Below are 19,464 nucleotides of genomic sequence, written 5' to 3'. Positions count from 1 at the left end.
TCATCCTTCTTTGGAATTGAGCACTTCATGAATAGTGCTTATGAGAAAGCGGCTGTAGTTGAAAAATCAAAATCAACTTTTATTTAAGACCTTGGATAATTCATTTTTTCTCAAATTGATCATGATAATACCCGCACTAAAGTAGAAAGTAGGACTAAAGTAGAAGGTAGGATAACAATGTAGATAATCAATAAACCACATAAACCCCATTTCTTATTGTAATATAATGGAAAATTGGCAGTAAAAAATTGCATCACTACAAAATTGTAGAGAATTAGATACTACAAAAGTAATCCAGTATCTAGCTATATATGTATTGGGCAAGGTCAACAAACAGTAGTTTCTTGCTCCAAATACCTTCTCCTACTTCTACGAAAGAGTTCGATTGTCAATGTCTTCAAACGTACTAAAAAAAAATCAACCTCTTTTTTAAGACACACATGATTTCACATAATTCAAACCACTATAGGAAAAGCACAAGCGGTGATAATTCTCGCCAAAAATACCACTGTGACGTGTATTTAATAATAAAAAACCAAATGAAGAATTTGGTCATAGCCTTGCTATATCAGCAAAAGTTCAGACCACCTGAAACTATCTACTGGGGTTTCAATACAAGTGAAAACATCTCAAACATCTCATCAATGTGCACCTATAAGAGCTAGATCATCAGACTTTTGGCTGGATTCAAGAGGCACGATGTCCTCCAGATTCCAACTGCTGCCATATCCTCTTGCATTCTTCTTCACAGATTTTCTGCATCATACATCTTATTTCTACACAGTTTTTGTGTCATTATACTGGCTCATGAATTTTAAAGACTAAGATATGTGGGTTTAGACCGTAGGAACCGGCAGCGAAGCTGTGGAAGGAATGGTGGTAGAAGCTTCCAGCGAAGCCATATCGAAACGAAGATAGCCACGTACAGTAATAATCAACAAACCTTCAAAAATGTTAAACTATTTGCAAAACAAATGTTAACAAAGAAAATATATACAAAGGTAATAATTAAAAAAAGTAATCCATGAAAGATGATACGTGTCATTTAAAATGATACTTTGGTTCGGTTCGGCCCTAATGAGACACAGAGCATTTTCTGCTATGGCGCGTTCTTTTTTAAAATGGAAGTTTCTCACTGACCAGACAGAGGATCCGGATAAGGAGTAGGAATTAAGAGATTTTGCTATCCTGAATGGTCTCCTTCATCCGAAAGAAGAAGAAAATCTTCCCAGCAGAAATGGAAATAACTCAGCTCATCCACAGAGGGATCAAAGCAGTGTTCCACGGCAGGGGTCTCAAGGTACCGGTCGTGGTCGTGGTCGAGGGAGAGGTCGGACCAGAGAGAGGGGTCGTGGTCGCAGAGGACGTGGCAGTAGTGGTGCAGAACAAACTAGCTCTCATCCTGGCTCTTCATCCCAAGGGTGATTTCAAGCTTGAAAGAGATATGAATTTCTAGACTCCTGTTTACCAAGTTCAAGTTTTTTTTGGTGCTCAACATTAGACTTGCTCTGGAAATCTATCTTGGCTAGGACAGTTCAGTTGGATACTCGGACTGCTATTTTTTTATTTTATTTCTGAAACATAATCTTTAATATAAATTTTTTGACTTCTGCCGTTAAATGACCAAAAAAAAACATGATACTGTGGTTAATAAATTCATACCTTCCTTGTCCGTAAATTTCCAATAAATTCCCGATGTAAGAAATCACACGAGACATAAATCTGGTGGGTTGTTCCCCACTTAAAATAGTCTGTCGACTAAATACATTATTCCACATTTAAACGTATGTATACATGTATGTATTTGTGCGTCGGTATGGGCTGGGATGGACAGAAAACAATAACGTAGTCGGTGCTACCAGAGGGGCAAACGAATGTGCTGGAGTCATCGTCGTTGGCATAACTGTAGGCCTGAGGACACTGGTTCTTGAATACCATCGAATAGGTTGTGGCAGGGCAGTTGCCGACATAGGTACCTCTGCAGCAATACTGGTCAGTTTGAAAGACAGCGCAGGCACTTTTACATCCGCCATCTACCTTCAATTCAGTGGGGCACACAGCATTCACGTCGGCTTTGCATGCAGGGGCGGTGCACTGAGTATTGGTGGGAGTGATGGAAAGAGGAACGTTGAAGCCGTTCACCAGCGAGATGTCGTAGAAGTCCTGGTTACTACTTCCATTGAGGGTGTACTCGGCCAGCGTGGTGGGAACGGCTCCCGAGACTGTGCAGCTCAGTTGGCCGCCGCAGTCACCGGTTTGACAGGTTCCTCTCCCGCTCGCATCGAAAGAGCAGCCGGTTCGGCCCCAGAATCTTGCTCCCTTTGTCCCCGCCGGCACATTCACCGTCCATGTTTGACCCTGGTTGAGCTGCTGCCCTCCTCCAGGTAATCCCGCCGCCCAGACTGTGTACCCGCACTGGTTCCGTATATCAAACTTAACTGCTCCCGCCTCTGCGACAAAACACACACACATATTATCTTAAGGCTCAGTGAGATATATATACTGTTCAACCACGTATTATTTTAGTAATAGGACTTACCTTGCATATATAAAGAGATGGCCAGTCTTGCCACAAGAAGAAGCGCAAGATTTGATACTGTTGCCATTATACATCTGGATTGAATGAAGATGAATAGATTGGGTATGCGAAGAGGGATTTATAATTAATATAGAGATCACGGACCCAGCTTGAGAAGCCGTGCATCTTACGGCAGCCCCGGTTCACTTTAAGGGTTATCAGTATTCAAACTTGTGATTATTTAATCTTGACTTCTCTACATGACTTGACTTCAGATACAGCTAACCCGTTTTCGACGGTAACGACTTCAACGACTTCTGATAGATAGATACATTGATATTTTCCAGCATACATTGAGTATTCAAGGAGGAGTTTTGTTATTTATAAGGAGAGGAGATTTCCGCGTGTTACGGTGGAAGGCAAGACCCGACTTCGAAGCCGCATATCCTATGATAATGAGAGTCCCAGTCTTTTCTAAATTCCAAGAGTGAACACCATTAAGACTTCCGTTAATATACGGCTTTGACCGTTTGTTCATTGCACATCGAAACATGTAAAAACAGTCCCAGAAAATAAAAGCATAACAGCAACCATAAACAGATAAAAAACAGGGCAAAACAGGGTTAGAAAAGATATATATATTCAATTCAAAAAACAGGGTTAGAAAAGATATATATATTCAATTCAAAAAACTATGTACAGCAGCTGTCCTCAATCACACATATATATAGCTATTACATCTTTGAAGTCTAGAATCTTCTTGCTTTCTAGAAAACTCCAAACTCTGGAAACTTCTTTTTACAACAGCTCTGTTTTTTTTAAAACAGCTCCTGGAAGACTCTAGAAATATTCTATTATTTTCTAGACAATCTTAATTATTCCTAACATCCCCCCTTAAGATTGGCTAGAAGAATACAAAGAAAAATCAAAAGAAAGGGGAACATTATATTACTATCCCCCCTTAATGTTCACCTCAATCATGCCTAGCATACCCCGTAACTTCAGAAATTTGGCCTCAAGCATACTCTTAGTAAATATATCCGCTGCTTGGTCTTCACTTGGACAGAATTGGAGATTAACAAAATTGGCTTGAACAAGATTCTGAATATAGTGAACATCAATCTCAATGTGTTTTGTTTTAGCATGAAAAATAGGATTATTTGCAACTTGTATAGCACTTTGATTATCACAATACAAAGGAGTAGCTGAACTTTGTCCAAAACTAAGCTCAAATAAAAGGTTGCGAATCCAAACTGCTTCCTTTCCAGCTTCTTTTGCTGCTCTATATTCTGCTTCACATGAGGACAATGATGTAGTTATTTGTTTTTTGCTGCTCCATGTAATTGGACCTGACCCAAGTTGAAAAATATAACCATCGGTAGATTCCCTGTCATCTATATCACCTCCCCAGTCTGAATATGTAAAGCCAATCAAAGAAGTTGAAGACTTGTAACTATAATGTATACCATAGTAAATGGTTCCACGAATGTATTGCAAAATCTTTTTGGCAGCCAACCAATGACTTTCTTTTGGTTCTTGCATAAATCTAGATAGCATATTGACTGCAAAACAAATGTCTGGTCTAGAATGTGTTAGATAAACCAAGCTACCAACAAGCTGTCTATATAAAGTAGCATCCACCTTCTTGGAAGTACATTCCTTAGTAAGCTTAACTCCAGATTGAAAAGGAGTAGGGGCTTGCTTGCATTCAACCATTTGAAATTTTTCTAAAAGATCCAAAGCATATTTTGTTTGAGAAATAAACAACCCATCATAAAGCATACTAACTTGCAAGCCAAGAAAATAATTTAGTTCACCCAAATCACTCATAAAAATTGTTCCCTTAAGATATGATTTTAAGTCATTAATCAACCCAATATTTGATCCAGCCATAAGCAAATCATCTACATAAACTGCAACAATAATAATGTCATTTTGCACTTTCTTCACATAAAGATTTGGATCTGATTTACATTTTTTAAACCCATGAAGCTGAAAATACCTGTCAATCTTCTCATTCCATGCCCTTGGTGCCTGCTTAAGTCCATAAAGTGACTTCTTTAATCTGCAAACAAGGTTAGGATGTTGCTGATCTACAAAACCTGGTGGTTGATCCATATATATTTCTTCATATAAATCTCCATTTAAGAAAGCATTTTTGACATCCATTTGATGAATATGCCACCCAAGACTAGCAGCCAAAGAAAGAATAAATCTAATTTTATTCATTTTAATGACAGGGGCAAATGTTTCTTCATAATCAACACCCACTTTTTGATTGAATCCCTTAGCCACCAATCTAGCTTTAAATTTTTCTATAGCACCATCTGATTTAAATTTTGTTTTATAAACCCATTTGCAACCAATCACATTCTTACTTTTGGGAAGTGGCACAAGTTCCCAAGTTTTATTTTTCACCAAAGCATCATATTCTTCTTTCATAGCTTGCTCGCATTCTTTCTTCCCACTAGCTTCCTCATATGATCTTGGGTCATTTACATGCAATACTTTGGCCATGAGAGCACTACCATTTCGTGCTTGGATCCTTGAGCCTTGCCCATATATTTCTTCAACACTCCTTGTCTTTTGTCTAGCTGAAAAGTCATCTTCTTCATCATCACTACCTGCAGAAAATGACTGATTACAAGCATTAGTTGTTTCATTTTCAATAGTATTGTCATCATTTGTATCCTCATCAATGTAGTCACCATTGCTTTCTAAAATATCTGAAAAATGAGAAGCATTTGTTGTTGTAGAGTGAGAGGGAGTCGCTGTAAGTTGTGAATGCTCATCAAACTTCACATCTCTACTAACAAAGACCTTGTTTGTTGTCAAATCATATAACCTATAAGCCTTTGATTCTTCACTATAACCCATAAACAAACACTTATGACTCTTTGGTTCTAACTTTTTTCTCTTTTCATCAGGAATGTGTGCCCAAGCAATACACCCAAAAACTTTAAAATAACTAATGTGAGGTTTCCTACCACTCCACGCTTCTTCAGGAGTGATATGTGTGAGAGCTTTAGTGGGAATTCTATTTATAATATGTGCAGCACAAGAAACAGCCAAACCCCAAAATTTATTATGTAAACTTTTAAAATACAACATATAACGAGCCATTTCTAAAAGAGTTCTATTGATTCGTTCAGCCACCCCGTTTTGTTGAGGAGTATAAGGAATTGTTCTTTGCACCTTAATACCATAATTTTCACAAAATGACTCAAATGCATAATTGCAATATTCACTCCCATTATCGGTTCTTAAGCATTTAATTGTTTTCCCACTTTGATTTTCAACTAATACCTTAAACTTCTGAAAAACTTCAAATACTTCATTTTTCCTTTCAAGAAAATAAACCCATACTCTCCTGCTATAATCATCAATAAAAGTGAGAAGTTACTTGGCACCTGAAAGTGAAGGATAGCCTGGTTCACATAAATCACTATGAATGAGTTGCAAAGGATGATTAGCTCTCCATGCTTTACCTGAATCAAAAGGATCTCGATGATGTTTCCCTAACACACAACCTTCACACACACCTTCACAATCTGACATTTTTGTTAATCCTCTAACCATATCCATTCTAACCATATCATGTAATTTTCTATAATTTATATGTCCAAGTCTAGCATGCCAAAGTTTTGACATATAATCACTTTGAGCAATAAAAGCATGAGAGAGTGTGAATTTATCATCAACAAACCCCACAAATTTAAATAGATTCTCTTCATGGTCAACTTTACCAATAGCAATTATATTGCTTGGGTTTTCTCTATCTCTAACAATAACTTGATCAGCAGACACAACAAACTCATATCCAGCTTGAACTATTTTATATACTGAAATAAGATTCACCCCCAATCCTTCAACCAGTAAAACATTCTTTAAAGATCCATTTGTTACATTAACAGTCCCTGTTCCTAAAACTAGAAGTTTCATTTTATTGCCAATAGAAATCTCTTGATCTAAATTCTCCCCTTCATAAAAATCAATAAACAAAGATCTATCCCCAGTCATGTGAGATGATGCGCCTGAATCTAAAATCCATTCTTTATTAGAATCTGAAGCAAAGTATCCCCCCTTAACACTAGATTTACTCTTGGGTGTAGCAATTACCTCCTCATTTGATTTCTCTTGCCTTTTTAAAGAGATGGCTATGAAGCTATGTTTATCCTTCTTCCCATCCTTAAAAATTTCTTGCTTGGGCTTATATTGCTGTCTTTCATTGTCCCTCTTCTTCAAACAAAATTTCTCCATGTGATTCTCACCTCCACAATACCTGCAAATAATGGGTTTTCTTCCAGCTTGTTTTTCTGCACCATCATTTCTAGAAAAAAGGTTAGAACCTTCATTATTTCAAAATTTATTATTTCCTTTCCAATTCTTTTTTCCATCATTTCTAAAAAATTTACTTTTGGCTATATATGCATGATTCTTTTTAATATGTCCTTCTTTAATAAGATGAACTTCTTCATCTAAAACAGACTTGCAAAATTGATCAAAATTTTGTTGGGGGTATTGGGATTTAGTTGAAGAACCCTTTTCCTCGATTCCTTAAATACCTTATATGGCTGGGGAAGCTTACTTTCAACCATTGCAATCAATTGAAAATATTTTTTGGCATATTCAACACCTATTTTTTTGAGCTGAGCATTTAAAAAGGTAACTTTATTGAAGTAATCAGACATTTTTTCAAAATCAGATGGATCTAAATTCATCAATTTTTCTTTATACTAAACATGCTAGCAATGTCTGCATCTTTATAATCCTTTTCTAAATTCTCCCACAACTCTATTGGATTATCAACATCAACAAATCTTCTATTCAGATTGGGGCTCAAAGCTTTACCAATAATACCTCTAGCTTGCTCCAACTTGCATTTCCACAACTCCTTTTCTTTGTCATTTTGTTGAGGTTCTCCAATTTCTTTATTCACTATCCGCCATAAAGCCTTCTCTCTTAGAGCATTTTTTACTGCAATCTTCCAATTTGCAAAACCACTTCCATCAAAAATAGGCAAAACTTCATTTGAAGAGCCCATGTTAGCAAAAAATCAGCCTTCAAACAGATATTACTCTAGCAATATAATAGCCTTGCAACCAAATATCACTCCAATAATATATCAGCCCTGCAAACAAACCACTTCCAGCAATATCTAGCAATGTTTTTCTAGCTCTGATACCATGTAAAAACAGTCCCAGAAAATAAAAACATAACAGCAACCATAAACAGATAAAAAACAGGGCAAAACAGGGTTAGAAAAGATATATATATTCAATTCAAAAAACTGTGTATAGCAACTGTCCTCAATCACACATATATATAGCTATTACATCTTTGAAGCCTAGAATCTTCTTGCTTTCTAGAAAACTCTAAACTCTCGAAACTTCTTTTTACAACAGCTCTGTTTTTTTTAAAACAGCTCCTGGAAGATTCTAGAAATATTCTATTATTTTCTAGACAATCTTAATTATTCCTAACAAAACAAACGTATGAAAATTCCTCGTGAGTTTGGGAAAGGGAGTCAGAATATTGTAAGAAAGCATTACAATATAAGACATGAAGAAAAGGATGTAGACATTGTTGATGTGGATTCAATTGGGGAAGTGCAGGGGTCTCCCTTTATTGACAAGTCTGGTTGCGTTTGGCTCTTCTTCAGAAAAGGCACGTTGGCCCATTTGGATCAAACTTTCGCTGCAATTCAGAATTCTTTGGTAAGGTTTGGTTTTAAATCTTTATGAGTTGTTACAATTGTTCATTTGTTATGATCTCGTAACTTGTTTCTTAAAGACATCTTCGATTTTAAGATTTTTTATTCTTATCATACAAGATTTTAGGACTTTTCAAAATCCTATTTAAATTCATAATTCTGATAAAAAAATGTTTATGTAATAAAAACCAAATATAATAAGTACTTAAAAAGCTTTTGCAAAATAGCTTGGTTGGGATTGAGACCAAACCATAAATATTTTTTCCAAATCCAAGTTTTAGATATTCCAAATCATAACCAGGTTTAGGGCTTGTACAAAACGTTAAAATAGTAAAAGGTCTAACAAATATGAATGTATATGTGCATATGCATGCACCTTTTATTCTTTGTTGACCATTTTAGTTTCATAATTGGTTGTAAAGCAACAGTCGATCTTTCCAGCTTCTTAGTTCTTCTATGGGCTTTTTCTTCCTAGTTTGTATGCGACTCTCAATCCTCAATCAAGATCCCTTTAAATTGGGATTGTAGCAGATGTGAACAACCATTCGTTGAAGTATGAGTATCATCCCTGCCTTCCTTTGTGAATTGGGTTATAGGAATTTACTTGAATTCAAGTGTGTCATGAATTGCAGAGGTGGTGTCCCGATTCATACTAGATGAGCGGTGTCCAATTTCTATATCTATAATTGATGAGGTGGTCAATACTTTGAGAGTAAAATGTTCTTGCAAAACATCAAAATTGGGATCTTGCTAAGATATTCCATGCCTTGGGGAGCAATTAGGATAGCAGTGATGAGAAAAGATGACACACAAGGTTTGCTAGAAAAGCCTGGTCTCTAGTACTTCTGTTTTGATGGTCTGAAAATCATGATGCTTTTTCTAGAGCATATGAGCTTCGATGAAAACTATATTCTATTTATCTTGGGATCCTCAGGGGTCCCCCTTTTTCTTACATTTGTATTCATCCCAATATTTACTTTTGTTGATCATAAAAAAAAAATGCATGATCAGCAAAAGCAATGCAAAGTTCAAGTCATATGGTTTGGAAGTTAAAGTAGATGATATAGGTACAAGGTTGGACATTGGACATGGTACTTCTGTACACTAATAATATTGGATTATTTTTATTTTTTAGTATGAAAATGCTACTCTTTGTTGGTAACAGACAAATCCACTAGTGCTGGATGCCATAAGCTGCCATAGCCAGTGCAATTTCTATTTTGTTTGTCAGTTTCTTCTTGTTTGCATGTGTTTTGTTCTAGACAGTTCTATAAAACTCTCCAAGAAGCCATGCAAGTTTTTGTTATTTTTTTTTTTCCAATGCTATGGACTATTTTTTGTTAGGCTTAACGAAATGTGGTTTATAGGTTATGATGGCAAAGAAGCCTTCAGATTGTTTTGCCAGATTTTATAGAAGGATGCAACGCCAGAAGAGTTCACTCTTCTGACTGTCAAAATCATCCATTAGGAAGAAAATTTTAAGAAGAAAATGGATTTTAGGAAGCAGCTGTAAAATAGTGTGGTTAGCCATTGCTATGATGATTGCTTTTGTCGTGGTTGTTGCAGTTACTAATATAGTGCCTGACAGTTACTGGTTGGCACTTTATGTGTAAAGCCAAATGATGTGGTTAGCCATTGCAATGATGATTTCATCTGTCATGGTTGTTGCAAAACTACTATTTATACATGGCACACATGCAGATTATCTTTGTAACCTTTCCATTGTTATGTATAACCGGACCAAAACTTCTAAGGAAAAAGCATACCCACATCGCAAGTTGACTATAGGTATTGTATTGAGTTGGTTTCCAATATCTCTCATGTGTAAAGCTAAACACAATTTGTTCACTAGTGCTTTGCCAGTAATGAATTTAGAATACTAGTTATTCCTTCCTAGATTCCAATGTAGATGTTATCAAGTTTATCATGTGCATGATGAAGGCTTATATAAGTAGCTAAAAATTCTTCGTGCCACTCACTACTTTATCTTCTTCTTGTGCTGATTTCAATTTGCATAAGATATTTTTATTTTGAGTACTGCAAGGAAAGTTTCTTCTTTTGTTCAATGGCCTTTTCTCTACAACTTGTGGTGAGAATTATGGGTATGCTATCTTGACCACTACTTTATGAAATATAGATATGGTCCGGATCATCTAAATTTCTAAAATTCTTCTGTCCTAATTTGATTTCAAGAGTTTCAAAATGGGAGTAGAATAGGGGATGATCATGTTTTGAATGAAGCATGGTGTAGATAGATCGAATATATTAGAATGATTTGCATTCTGTACATATAAGTCAGAAAAGAATAATGGAGGCTATTGTATTTTGCATGAATTAGTCAAGATTTTGTTTTTAGAGTGGTCTGTTGATATTGGCTAAAACACAACTTTGTCTTTTGAAGTTTATATCTTAAAACTTTCATAAATTACATTGCACCAGAACAAGCATAACCTTTTCTTAACCCCCAAGCAATTATTTTGGTAGCTTTACATTCTAATACTTTGTCCCTGGAATGACATTTGGATGTTTAGATGTTGGTTTTTTTGTATCTAATCCTTATTTTGATTTGCATGTACAACTCTTATTGTATATTTCTTTCTCATTTGTATGTAGGAGCTTTATTGTAGGTCTTGTGTTCATTTTATGTGCAAGTTTTGTTGTGTATTTGTGGGATTTTCATATATAGGTTTTAGTGGGTAGTACATAAAAATGAGGGACAACCCCAAAAATATACAACAAACCTTGCACATAAAAATGAATAAAACATGTTCTTAAGGGGGTTGCGAATCATTGGATCATGTTCTTAGCACGTTATGTTTCTTTTGTGGTGATCCGCATATCTTTTGGTCCAGATTAAGAATTTGTATCTCGAGAAGCTGATTTATGTGAGAAGTTGCATGTGGTGAGTATAGTTTTTTTGGAGATATTTGAAAGGTGTGTTCACTTGTTGCAAGTCTTTCCATGTCCCTTTTTCCTTCTGCATAACTTGTATAAATCATTTTTGGGCTGATGGTGAATATACATGCTACACTTTCTTTAGGCCAACCTTATGAAGGATATTGAAGATTCGATTGATATATAAAGGATAGATCAATTGAGTTATGAGAGAATACGGTATGGAGATGTGGATGTAAGATGTATGATGTGAATGTGATGTGAGTTTGAAGTGATACAAAGGTCTAGATGTGTTACAATGTAGAAACAAAGATTGGATCAGATGAGTATTAATTAGAGAACTATTACACGCATATTGATAGATGCATTTCTCCTGCAGCTTAATCTTTTAACTTAAATGTATCTAGACAAATGATTTGTGTCTTACCCTTAAGAAGTGTTCTTTCGTTGTATGAGTCTTTTGTATCTTGCCCTAAGGTTGTGTGCCTTAGCTTGCACGTCTAGAGTAGTGAGCTCCCTGGTCTATGACCTAAATCATTGTAAACACTTAATACATATATTGTGAGTTTGATTCTCACCATGGTTTTTCCTAGTTTGGGTTTTGTACGTAAAATTATGGTGTTCTTGTGTGGATGTGTTTGTTGTTTCAGTTATTTAATTTCATGTATATGTGATAGAATAAATAGCTTAATTTGATCAAGTTCTAGTATATGTTGATTCACCCCCCTTTCATCCTCTCAACATCTTGCAGTTTTCAATAATTGGTATCAGAGATTTGGTTCCTAAAGAGACAGGTTAACCACTGAGGTAGATCTAGAATTTGAACACTATGTTTGAATCTATGGATATAGATACTATGAAGCAAAATGAATGGGAAATTGAAAGTGTTGTTGATATGGAAGGGGAATTGAGATCTTCTCTAGAAGATTTGGATAAAAGCATATTCATGTGCAAAAAGGTTGAAGAAAAAGTTGCCTGTTTGAGAAAGATACTTGATGAAGGAAGACTATGAATGACCTTGATGCAAAGATGAATAACAAAAGTGAAGAATACATCCAAACTTGAAAAAGAAGTGCATAAACTAAGGAAGGAACTAAAAGATGAAAATGAATAGATTGACAATATAAAAGCACAAACCTATGTCACACTTTTATAAAGGAAGTGGCCAACACAACTAAAACTATTTAACTTTGACCGCATAAAAGTGACATTTCTAAATTGAGTTTCAAAATGATGTAAATTGATGAAATGTAGAAATATTAATGAAATTTATGTTTGCTATTCTTTAAATTTAAAAAAAAAATTAATATTTTTTTAATATATGCAAAAATAGATTTTGTATTGTTGAAAAATGCTAAAAATCAGGGTTTGTAGTTGGCGCCACCAAAAAAAATGAAAACAAACTTATTTTTTCCTCATTTTAATTTTAAAAATAGGTGACATATATATGCAATGCTAAAAAAAAGAAAAAATAAATTTTGATGTATATTTTTCTCAAAATAACATTTTAAATTCCATCATAGGTGAATTTGATAGTTTTCATTCAACATCACCTTTTGTCTATTAAATTTATCATTATAAAAAAAAAAATTAAACCCTTTTGGAGAAGATTCTGTCATCTAGTGAAAAATATATTTTGTAATTTTTTTTAATATCATTTAATATATTTTTTTTTAAATTGCAAATCATCCTCTTCTCGAACTTAAAAAATCTACTTGTAATGTTTAAAAAATAAAACATACTAAAATTAATCAAAACATTAAAAAACTTATATGTTCAGATTCCTGACTTTGAGCTCTACAAAAGTGTATTTTTTGTTTTTGTAAAAAAATATTTTGCTTGAAGAAAAATACAATAGAAGTGGAAAGCTTTAGAAATGCAGAGAAAATGGTGATTTGGCTGCCACATCACATGACACATTGACATGTTTGGGTGAAATAGGTTTGGCCAAACTAATTTTGGCTAAACTTATTGTGCTATTTAGGCACCATGTGGATGCCACATAGGTTTGGTTGAACTTATTTCGGCCAAACTTATTCAGTTGGCCTCAAGTGCGACACAACAATGTGCTTTAGTTAAAAGGTCTGAAGTTAAAAGGTGGAAGTGAAGTACCTGATGCCATGCTGAGTGCATAGAAGCAGAATAAGGATAAAGATGAGCTTGGCTTTGAGAAAGGTGAAATTTCTAAAGACAAATGAAAGGAGAAGGTTAAAGACACTAGCAAAGATCAACATGATTTCATTTATGTCCAGAACTACAAGAAGAATGACAAGAGGTTTTCTCCAATTCCATCCAAGTACTCTTTTAATGGCATTATTTTTTATGTAATAAATTTAGACACGGAGTTAGTGAATGTAGAAATCAGATCAGAAATCATTCCTTTAATATGAGATGTTACACTTGCAATAAGTTTGGTCATTAAGCTGCTGAGTGCAAAATTAGAATGATGTGGAATGGATATGGAATATGAACTATTTTCAATCCTTCAATGTATTTTTTTGTGCTTACACTCTATATGGGCACAAATCTATTGAATGCAGGTCAAATGGGATATTTAGAAGAACTGGTAATAGCATAATGAATGGTAGTGAACCACAACGAAATTTGGTATGCTACAACTATAACAACGTGGGACATATTGAAAAATACTCCAGAAGTAGGAATGAGAAGAGTAATGGTTTGGCAAGGAAAATTGATAGCAATCAAGAGAAGGAGAAAATGTAGATGGCATGGGTGATCCAAAATTAGTGACAAATACTATTTTTTTTCACGCTAATTTGAATTCCAATCATTTAAAAGTCATTATTCAATTGTTCAGAACTACTTTATTGAATTAACACCATTCAATAAGTAATTTAAATGAATAAAATTGAAAAGAACAAGAAATAAATATAGACCATATGCTGGAAGTTGATAATGAAGTTCACCCCTTATAGGCTACGTCTCTGGGTCCATTTCAAGTGCATAACCGATCCATTAAAATTTGATGAAAAATACATGAAATTACCTTTAAACATCAAAAACAATTTTTAAACCTGCAGAATTAATCTTTTGGATTCTCTAGGAAGATATGAACTCATTGAGAGTTCCTTTAAATTCCTCCTACAAAGTAATAAAATAAATAAAGGTGAAAAAACTTTTAACTCTCCAAAACTACTTACAAAATACAATAACCAATTTTGGGTGCTTCTTTATCATCAAATAGGCTTGTGGTGTAATGGTAACAGTTTGACTTTAAAAATAGGCAAGGTTGCAAGTTCAAGCCTTGTTGTAGCATTAAATTTTTCTTTTTCTAGAAGATTGTGTTTTAAATGCATATCAAGTTACTTTTTTCAAACACATCCAGAGCATGTGGTGCAATGGATAAAGACAAGCTGTATCCCATGGAGGTTGTGGGTTTAAGTCTTCACATGGGTCCAAATAAACTTAATTTTTTTCCAAACCCATGTGTGCAGCCTTTGTTGACTTTATTTCCAATGCTAGGTTGTATTTAAAATAAAATTTGCCCCCAATAATAATCATGTTGACATACATGGTATAATGGTTAAAATATGGGGATTTGGTGGGGTAGGTCTTGGGATCAATTCCCACAAAATACACTTTTCCATTAAATGTGGCATCTTCCCTTATCTTTCTTTAAATGTTATTTAGTTCTTTTCCATTCATGTGTGAAGCACATGGTATAATCGTAAAGTCATTGCACTGTTGTTGATAGGTACTAGGTTTGAATCTCATTGATTATGACCGTGAATTGACTTTCCATTTGTTAATTTTTTAATGGTCCATGTGGCATCTTTTGATAATTTGTGGTGCAATGGATAAATATAAGACGTATCCCATGGAGGTTGTGGTTTCAATTCTTCACATGGGTCCAAATAAACTTGCTTTTTTCTGAACCCCATGTGTGTAGCCTTTGTTGACTTTATTTCCTATGCCAGGTTGTATTTTAAATAAAATTTGCCCTCATTAATAATCATGTTAACATTCATGCCATGATGGTTAAACCGTGGGGATCTGGTGGGGCAGGTCTTGGGATCAAATCCCACCAAATACACTTTTCCATTAAATGTGGCATCTTCCCTTATCTCGCTTTAAATATTATTTAGTTCCTTTTCATTCATGTGTGAAGCACATGGTATAATGATAAAGTCATTGCATTGTTGTTGATAATTATTGGGTTTGAATCCCATTGCTTATGACTATGAATTGACTTTCCATTTGTTAATTTTTGAATCGTCCATGTGACATCTTCTGATTGGTCCATGTGGAAATATTTGATTGGTCCACTTGCTGCCATGTGTCAAATTTATGTTGTTTCATGTTTCAACCATTAACCATGCCACATGTCACCTTTTTATCATGCCATGTGTCATTTTGTGGTTAAGCCACATGTCAATACACCCATGTCTTTCTCTCAACTTCTAAAAGCCATAACTTTTGCATACAGTATCTAATTAATCTCGTTCAAAATGCTTTGGAAAGATCTTGACGAGCTCTATAACATGAAGGAATTACATTAACTTTCAATATCATCAATTTGGATTGATTGTGGGAGATCCTCCTAGATCAATGAGTGAAGAAACCAGAAGATAAAGTTGAAGAATAGATTGAAGATGGGTCCACACCTACTATGGTTGCTGACCCATCTTCTAGAAACTAATGAAGATAGCAATGTCTAAGGGGGATACTTGAAATAAAATCTTAAGAGCCCCCTTTACAATTTGTTGTAGAAGTGATTTCATCATGACCGAGTTTAGGAAGTCATTTACGAATGATATATTTGCTCTACAATGCTGTTAAGTGAGGAAGGTAACTAAAACTTTATATCCGCTATTTTGGAAGTGTGATGATAAGGGTGCATTAATGATTGTTAGACCCTAGTTGATATGACTATATTAGGATTTTTGAGCTCATTTGTTCACTTGTGAATTGATATCTTGAGTGCCCTTGTTCAAAGAATTTTTTTGTGTAATCATTTTAATTTAACGATTGTCAGAAAAAACTATGGTTTCTGTATAGAGAATAAAGATGTCAATCCCTATTGTTTTCGACCTCAAGATGAAGCCACAACCCATTCTTAAGTCATATCCATATGTGGAAATTATTAAAGAAAAAGATGGTGCATTTTAAAGAGTTTCAAATTACTATGTATACATTGAAGATGTTAGGGCATATATCCATGCTGACATGGAGGAGGTAAGTCATGCAAAATTTGATGATCTCTAGAAAGAATTGATGGAAGATAAATTGATTACCCTTAAGAGCCAATACAAGAATATTTTGGAGTTAGGGTTGAATATATGGAATATTTTTCTTGATTTATCTTATGACATTGAGTGGATTAGAATTATTTAGAGCCATATTCATGGAGATACAATATATTTGAACAAACCCTACAAGATTACAAGGGATGATATTAGGGCTTTGACTGGCTTATGTTAGAATGACACAATTCCAGTAACAAAATCTATGAAGAATGATTAAGAAGTTGGCTAAGAGGAATAGTTTGATATCTTTGTGAACATAGAGAATGACCTTTCTTCTTTCTACGTACAATAGTTCAAGAAGAGTCCTTAATAGGAGAAGCAAAAAGAATGATGTTGTCCAAACCAAGTGATGTAGTGGTAGAGTTTGAGAGAGGAGCCGTTGAACACAAGAGAGTAACTTGGTATTCTAGGGAAGGAAAATTTGGGGCCAACAAAGGAATGAGTCCCTTACTTGAGAGATCCCCCTAATGATCTAATGAGACATCAAAAACACACATGAATAAAAGAGTAGGAGGAACAAGGGAATGAGAAGCATTAGTTTGAGAAAAAAGGACACATTGGTAGGAGCAATAGGGGATGAATCATTGTGAGCTATAGAAGTTGGAGTAGCCAATGAAGAGGGGAGTTTTGATGTCATGGAAGAGATAGAATTTGAGAGCACTAAAAAATATAGTAAGATGGTGCCTATCAACATCCTTCCACCAGGTAGGAGAAGATTGAAGATAAGACCCACAAGGACAAGATGAGGATAGATGCTTCATAGAAAAGAAATGACAACATCTAAATAGAATCTTTTCATAGTCTAAGAACTACCTTCATTGGAGTTCACCAACCTTAAGAGATATCCCAACATGAAGGGGTTTGGAGAGGTCAAGATCCACCAAGATTCTCATGAAGGAGGTATGGGAGAAGAGACTGGTATTAGGGTCAACTTTGATAAAGCACTTTATTTGTTGCCAATGGATTCATAGGAAATAGTGCACCAAAAATGCAATGGGAGGTGAGGGGGTCAGACCAATGTAGGACGAACCTCAACAAAGTCCACAACCTAATTAAAGGATGGGGTCCAAGGGTGAAGAGATAAAGAATGAGAGTCCCATTTTGAAAGGTCCATAGAAAGGTCAACATCCCTATCATCCATATTCTCAAAGAAGATAAAAAGATCCCATGAGTACAAGGATAAATCTCTGGTTTACCTGACACCAGATAGTTACAATGAGACAATATCCAAGAGTGGATTGATGGGAGGGATGACCACAACTAGTTGAATCTTTCAATTAACGCAAATTTTTCGTAGTAAGAAATATAGTCTAAAACCTCCTTGCCTAGAAACACCTTTGGAATAGAGGAGGAGCACGTGAGGAATTTTGTTAGAGGAGCCAAAGGACCTGATAGGTGGTTATGGTGTAGGTTTGTGAATAAGTTCTTAAGTGGGGAATTCACTGACACACAAGCATCCAAGGTTACCAGATGTGTATTTTACTGAGAAAGTGGGTCAAAGTTAGAGATATCAACAACAATGTTGCAAACAAGGAAGACTTTACCAAATGGGCTATTAATAGGGGAACCATTGTAGGAAACAATGAGTGAGAGTATTGGGTTTTAATTTTAAAGACGAGAGGCCATGGCAAGAGCCATTAATAGTAGAATTATGATTTTCTATCTAATAAATGTTGAGAGATATCAATTTTGAATTATTTTAAAAGTATTATGTTTATTATTAACTAAATTTATTAAAAAAGGTAACTTTTTGTTGTTGTCACACTCATGCTAATACACTCAAGATCTAGTAGGTAGTATGCATATTATTGGTGTTCAATTTACCTCTTGTAATATCTCTTATATTGGACATAAGTGATGGGACATAAGAGGGAAAAGGAAACAAAGGAAAATATACCAATAATTAACCTTATTTTATCAATTTAATATGTTAGTAGATATTAGAATAATTAATGGCTCTAGTTGGAGACATATGTCTTTATAGGAATCTAATGAGGATCTAGTTCATTTTGGAAGTAGACTAGCAAAGGAGTACTACATAATAGAGACACATGTAATTATGATCACATATAAATTATGACACAACATAATATAGGGAAACTTGGGAATGTCTGACGTTGAGTACATTTTCAAAAACTATGATGGTGTGGAGATAGAAAATCTAATCATTCCACTGCCCTTTAACACTAGAAACAAAGTGAAATTGCAATCAATTTGGCATGGGCTTAATGAAGGTCAAAGGACTGTAATTAGACTTGTTTTGTAGAGGATGATTGTCACATTCAAGATGGAGAATATTTATAATTGAAATCTTAACAATATCTAGGAAGATTTCCTAATAATATTGAAACAATTTAGTTAATTCAAGGTTGGCCATGTATACTATAAGGAAGGAAATAAGGAGGCTAATGGGATAGAAAATAAGGCAATCAATTTGGCAAATGCCCTAGATATCTAATATCTCTAGCAATTCATTGGAAATAATCATTAGTTTGGTAGGGCTTTATTGATCTTCTTACAAGGCTAGGGTATGTGATGGTAAAAGGATTGTGTAGTATGATTGATAATATAAGATTAATTATGGTATTTCTTTTAAATCATAGTGAAATAATTATAGTTCATGTATTGGAGTACTTTTACATGGATTCTCCTCATAGTTTACTCATTTCTCTCTTTATCTTTTGAGATGATCCAATGGTGTGTTTGTTGTTGAAGGTGAGGCAAATGGTGTTTAGTGACATTAATACTGATCTTCCACTTAGTTAAATATCTACAATGGAGCCCCCAATAGAGCTAGAAGCTATTAAAATGGTTAAGGGCCATGTTTCCATGTTGGATGTAGTAAAATCCAAGGTAAATTTAGTTGTATTTTCATAGTGTAGAAAATTTGTTAGATTTAGGTGAAGAAAAGCCCAATGTTTTAATATTGGTAGAAGCCCTTATTCATTCTTAGTGGCATATGGGGATAAAAGATAATGTGGATCACATGGATCATGTGGTTCTAGGTAATGGCCTCCCAAATATTGTCAAGGAGAATAATTTTAAATTATTTGTGTAATTCCAAAAACTTA

At 34.7% G+C, this 19,464-nt stretch overlaps 1 protein-coding gene across 1 annotated transcript; it reads right to left on the bottom strand.

Moving 5' to 3' along the window:
• Positions 1–279: 279 nt before the first annotated feature.
• LOC131045857 (pathogenesis-related thaumatin-like protein 3.8) lies at positions 280–2,698 on the bottom strand. The gene is made up of 2 exons (XM_057979527.1): positions 2,540–2,698; positions 280–2,450 (listed from the first exon to the last, which is right to left on the bottom strand). The coding sequence occupies exons 1-2, from the start codon at positions 2,604–2,606 to the stop codon at positions 1,768–1,770; spliced, it is 750 nt and encodes a 249-aa protein (XP_057835510.1). The 5' UTR covers positions 2,607–2,698; the 3' UTR covers positions 280–1,767.
• Between the last annotated feature and the right edge of the window lie 16,766 nt (positions 2,699–19,464).

Source organism: Cryptomeria japonica, chromosome 8, assembly GCF_030272615.1.
Source record: "Cryptomeria japonica chromosome 8, Sugi_1.0, whole genome shotgun sequence".
Classification (NCBI taxonomy): Eukaryota; Viridiplantae; Streptophyta; class Pinopsida; order Cupressales; family Cupressaceae; genus Cryptomeria; species Cryptomeria japonica.
The sequence above is the reverse complement of the archived record's forward strand: the minus strand, read 5'-3'. Positions and strand labels throughout refer to the sequence as shown.

Coding starts and splice junctions, on each gene's coding strand:
- LOC131045857 (XM_057979527.1), bottom strand. CDS start 2,606: ATGGCAACAGTATCAAATCTTGCGCTTCTTCTTGTGGCAAGACTGGCC. Junction 2,451..2,539: donor CATCTCTTTATATATGCAAG/GTAAGTCCTATT, acceptor GTTTTGTCGCAG/AGGCGGGAGCAGTTAAGTTT.